The sequence below is a fragment of the Ipomoea triloba genome, chromosome 5 (assembly GCF_003576645.1).
Source record: "Ipomoea triloba cultivar NCNSP0323 chromosome 5, ASM357664v1".
NCBI lineage: Eukaryota > Viridiplantae > Streptophyta > Magnoliopsida > Solanales > Convolvulaceae > Ipomoea > Ipomoea triloba.
The window spans coordinates 31,843,313-31,849,169 of NC_044920.1; the positions used below are offsets into that span (position 1 = coordinate 31,843,313).

General features: G+C 34.1%; 1 protein-coding gene across 1 annotated transcript; it reads right to left on the reverse strand.

Annotated features, from left to right (window-relative positions):
• Positions 1-1,823: 1,823 nt before the first annotated feature.
• LOC116021178 (vacuolar protein-sorting-associated protein 37 homolog 1) lies at positions 1,824-5,277 on the reverse strand. Its single transcript, XM_031261789.1, has 7 exons — positions 4,834-5,277; positions 4,055-4,279; positions 3,705-3,792; positions 2,982-3,021; positions 2,849-2,895; positions 2,632-2,752; positions 1,824-2,192 (listed from the first exon to the last, which is right to left on the reverse strand). The coding sequence occupies exons 1-7, from the start codon at positions 4,845-4,847 to the stop codon at positions 2,029-2,031; spliced, it is 699 nt and encodes a 232-aa protein (XP_031117649.1). The 5' UTR covers positions 4,848-5,277; the 3' UTR covers positions 1,824-2,028.
• Positions 5,278-5,857: the final 580 nt, after the last annotated feature.

The following is a 5,857-nucleotide window of genomic DNA, read 5'->3' on the forward strand; positions in this document are numbered from 1 at the left end:
TAAAAGTACATTATTTGTATACTAAATATACATTATTTGATAATATATAAAAAATATAATGTACTTTCAAATAATGTATTTTATGTATGAAAATGTTGTACTTTTAGTATATTAAAAATGTACTTTTTATTTATGATTCACACAAATGTGTGGACCATGGTCCACACAACTAATGATTGGTGGTACCCCACCCATTATTGTGTGGACCATACTATCAAATAATGTAAATTCAATATAAAAATAATGTACTTTTAGTACGGCGTATATTAAAAATATATATTGTATTCAGGGGATGTACATTATTTGTGTACTGAATGTACATTATATTGTATAATGTACATTCAGTACACAAATAATGTACATTTAGTATATTAAAAATGTACTTTTAGTTATGGTCCACACAGCACTATGTGGACCATGATCCACACAATAATTTGTCGACGGCACCCCATGCCGAGCCAACCCACCACTCTTTCCTTGACCTTCCACCTCCTTTGACCAGTTGTTATGCCGTGGACCCGGGTCCAATGCGACGCTGTTTCACAATTTATAAAAATAATAATAATAATAATAAATTAACGGCGTTAACGGCTCCTCATCGCAACAGAACGCAAACTCTACATTTACAGACCCTATACTCCATATTCACAATTTGAAAACTCCACATTCACACATTACAAGGCTATATGTTTAGTAACTATATTACCACTGTTATGCATTCACACATTCAAAACTCTATATTCACAGGTCCTATACTCCATGTTCACAATTTGTGAACTCCACATTCACACATTACAGGGATACAAGTTGCTAGAACTCTGTTAACTCTACTACACATTCACACATTCATAACTCTACATTCACAAATTCTATATACTTATTCACTATTTGAAACCTCCACATTCACACATTTCAGGACTATATGTTAATAATTATTTTTTTTTTAAAAAATAGTGAAACGGCGTCGTATTGGACCTAGGTCCACATTGCAAGGTGGACCTGGGCAATGTGGACCTAGGTCCAGGGCATAATTTGCCTCCTTTGACCTGTATCTCCAAACCAAGCCAATAGTAAGCCCAGTAAATCTAGCCAATAACCCATATCCCCGTCAATTACCGTAAACATGCATACACAAATGTGTTTGAACATTTATACACAGTAAGTTTGATTTCATTTGAATTTTAATTAAATGTTACCATAATTATATTTAGTAATTTATCAAATCTAAAATACTTAATTTAATAATATTAAGCATACCATAATTATTATTCATCAACTATACTTTTAATATAATATGAATTCTATAACTATGAATTTTAAATAAAAATTATATAAAATTATTTTTAAAAAATATTTTAGTATAATTAAGATTTAATATTCAGTATAAATATTGAGCATATATTTTTTAGCATTGCACATATAAAATAGTAATCATATATTTTTTTAGCATTGCACATATAAAATAGTACTCCGTACTATATATATAAATGCATACAGCATATGCATTTGAATTTTTAATTTTTTCTAAATGTCTCGCATTGTCCGTTTGAATTAAAAAAAAAAAATTTTAAAGGTGTCACATTTGACAAATAATACGTCACATTTTTCCTAAGGTTATTCAGTTTTCAAAGTTTCCGAACTTTGTCAACCACTATGGAAATTTTACCATTTTTATCAATTTACTATCAATCGGCACCTTGAATCCCAGAAGTCATTCTCGTGTAAGTTCATTTGCAATTGCAGTTCTTATGCACATGTTTATGCAATAAACGAGTAGGATTTATTTCACCCCAAAATGATGGAAACCAAACAGGCCATCTTGACAAGAAGAAAGAGGAGATAACTAGGATTTATTTCACCCCATAATGAAAAAGTATCCATCACCAATGGCAGTTTAAGACAAGATGGACATGAGAGTCATAGCTCCGGCAGTAAAAACATCCAAAACATTAGTAGTATACAAATGGAGTAAGACAGTAAAATGAGTAGTAACTTAATGCCCCCCGCCAGTCCATTCAGTAGTAATTTTTAGCCAGTTATGGATGTCTTAGCTGCAAGATGAGTAAGTGCTTGTTTGTGGTAGGTCTGGCGCAATTTCTTGTACTTCTGCACAAATGCAGAGAGATCAATTTCTTGATCAAGAAGCTGCCTGTGTAGGGCATCAGATTCCTCCTCTGTTTTATTAGTTGCCTCTGTTATGAAAAGCAAAATCATGTTAACTTCTGAATCCCAAAAAGAGTAGAGTAGGTTTCGTAGGCCAAATATTTACACCCTCTAACATTTGTCCCCAAATCTCATTTGCAACTGTTTATCCATTAAAATTTCAGAAATACTACTTTATAGTTGATTGGTATCTATGTTGACATTACAAAATTTTGATGAAACAGTAGGTTAAGGAGGCAAAGCCAATCAGGTTACATATCAAAAGAAAGAGAGAAGTGGAGGGGAGGAATTCACAGGACACTATTTTTGCTTTAGATAAAGTTATTAAAAAAATTTAAAAAAAAAAAAAAAAAGCAAACAAACAAACAAACAAATTTTCCATCAATTTAGAACCGAGGGAAATAACAGTATAACACAATACCCTGTGACATGAAATAATTATTATCATAAGAGAGTATATCTATTTACCATGAAGTCGACGAAGAAGGGATGCAGGAGAGTAGAACTTCAGGAGCTCCCCTTTTCTCCTTTCAAGTTCATGCAGCTTTTCCTGAGCAGCAGCTAATTCAGTTGTTCGAATTATTCTGCACTGTAATCCACAACACAAAAGTCCTCCACAATCAATGCTTTAATGTTAAAACTTTGTCTACTATACATTTACTACAACATTTTTTAAACATCTGACCTGATTTCTAAGCTCCATGATCCTTGGTTCTTTTTCTAGATTTTCCCCTGTACAAGATGAGAGTTTTAAATGCATCTGTATATAGCATTTTTAAAGAAACAGAGTTTCATCACAAAACTGGCCAGGAACTTACTAGCAAGCTGCATAGTTTCATTACGAAGCTCATCCCTTACCTATTAGAAAATTAATAGACACGAAAAAACAGTCAGACAGTTTAAATATCAATTCAGATCAATTATTCCAATACCAAAAAGATAAATTAAAAAAGGGGTGTGCCAACTTCCCACTGTAAGCTGGATTGCTGGAGTTCATTCTTTTTTAAAACAAACAGAAGATTAAAAAAAAACATAGAAAAGGGGAAAATAATTGAGCAAGATTGAAAGCAGATACAGCCTAGAAATAGAAAGTTGAACCATGCTCTTGATTGTTTAGTTTGGTTTTCAAGGATGATGAAGTGGAAAGGGTGAAACTGTGAAAGACTGAGACATCAGTGATTCTTTTCCAGATACATCATTGTAGCAAGCACAAAGCACAAACATATCACAGACTAAACAAGTTCAACATTTCCTAAATATAAATCATACTGTAGTTGGTATGTTTTGAGAAAAACACCCATAAGCATCATTGGTCACATAATCTCCATCCAAATATATTCATCCAGATATTGACCTGGCTAATTTTCTTACATACTGAACTATAGTAATAATTTCAGTTATCTTCTAATCCAACAACTCAGTCTGTGCTTTATTAAGGAAGACATCTTAGTTCAAATAAAAGAACTAGAATCAATCAGACAAAGGAAAACATATACACCGCAGTAATAATGAATTCTTAAAACCCAAGATTTGCAACTCACATTATTTTGAGTTTTGACAGCCTCAAGTGAAAGTAGAAAGTTGTGATAAGCATCCTTGTCAGAGTAAAGCTTCCTAAGCTCCTCAACACTAAACAAAATTTAATAAAATTCAGGATTATGAAAAATAAATAGATTTCGGAGTAGCAAGTAGCCAATGGGGAAGATTTGTGAGAATTAACATGCAAGATTGAAATTTTGAGGCTTTGGGGAGAATTTGTTAATGTTGGGCACATATTATCAAGAAAAACAAAAATTGCAGCAGATCACCTCTTAAAAGATAAGCAGCAACTTATTAAGAAAAATATGCAGTCTAATGCTAAACAAGATGTATATTGTACAGCAGTAACTACCTCTTATCTTTTAACACAGCTATAATACCAGCAGCCTCTGCAGGAGATACGTGTGATGCAGAATTCTGTCTGTCAGAAGGCCTTGATACACTGAAGCTTCCAGAGGAGCTCGGACTAGGTGTTGTGGGGCGGGAAGAACTAGGAGAGCTGACCACAGATGATGGATACCATGACTCTGTAGGTATTTCCTGTGGATGTGACGGAGCTTGTTGCTCTTGAGAACCCCTGGAGATATGAATATTGTCAATACACACCCCAAATCACGTACATTATGCCAATAAATCACATTGCAGAACTGAATTTCACATACTTCAGTTAAATGAATGAAATACAGACTACATCAAAAGCTAAAACCTCCTAAGTTGGAACTTGTAAATGAACCGATCAAACACGCAATATAAAAATTTCTATATCCTTCTGCATAAATGAATGAAAGTTTGGATGCAGGATAAAGAAATCAAGAGTTATAGTGCCCTAATTTACAATTTCCTTATTCATACTGAACGACAACTGGAGCTCAAAAGGTTCTCCCCATCTCTGAACACCTCAAAATATATCCTTACACAGGAACCAGGAGAAAAGGCGTCAATACAATACATCAAACCTAAAAAAATCGTTGACAAAGGAGTACAAAACCCGAAGAGCAGAATTATAAACATCGGAACTTCATAGCATAAAAATCACTACAGCTAATAACAGCAGTAATTCATAAACTAATCTCCAAAAGAAAATCGAATTCCGAAGCCTAACTAAAAATCTTAAACAGAAAAATAGTTTACCAGAATTTGAACATTTTTGCAGAATAATCAGGAAACTTGGGTGAATCGAATTGTGATGTGGCGACACGCGGATGGAGACGAGAGTTCAAATCTTCAATGATCGCAGCTCTTTCTTCGTCTCTCAGTCTCTTCTCCCTTCGAATTTAATTCGAACTTCCAGGGAAAAGCGTGTCGATGTATTTGAGACTTCTGGACAAGAGCGAGGGCGTTGGCGTCAGAGGACGGAGAAGCAGACAAGCAGAAGCCGGAGGGCGTGACCGCCTGATCGGAGTTTTGCCGAGGGTGGAGGCCGGAGGGAGTCGGCGGGCGTGATCGCCGGACCGGAGTTGTCAGTCGTGGAGATTGGAGGGGATTTGTAGAAGACGAGAAGCGCTGAAGCTGAGATTCTGGAGAACTGGAGAAGGAATGAAGGATTAGGCGATTACCAAATTACTAGATCAGGGCTATTTAGCGTAGTTTTGTATTGGGCTAAATGGTTAATGGCTAATATATATGTTATGGGCTGAATGTGTCTATCATGGTCCACGTAGTGTTGTATGGACCATAATAAAAAGTACATTTTTAATATATTAAATGTACATAATTTGTTTACTGAATGTATATTATACAATATAACATAAATTCAGTGCACAAATAATATACATCTGTTTAATACAATGTATATTTTTAATATACTAAAAGTACATTATTTGATAATATAACCCACACAATAATGATTGGGTTGGCAGTATGCGTATTTTATATATATATATATATATATATATATATATATATATATATATAATCTATCTATAGCCAATAAAGTTAGGCTCTTGTTTGTTTTTTTTTTTTTTTTTATTTCTAGATGGAAGGGGTACACCCAAAGGAGTCAAATACAGAGTACAAACTACTACTGCTAACAAGCAAAATTAAGAAAAACAACTAACAACGCTTAAGTGCGCAATTGGCTATGAGCCACATGACCATTGATAAGACTCCGAGATACCCTTAAATCAAGCACATTTTAGGGTGTTTTATCGCGTCT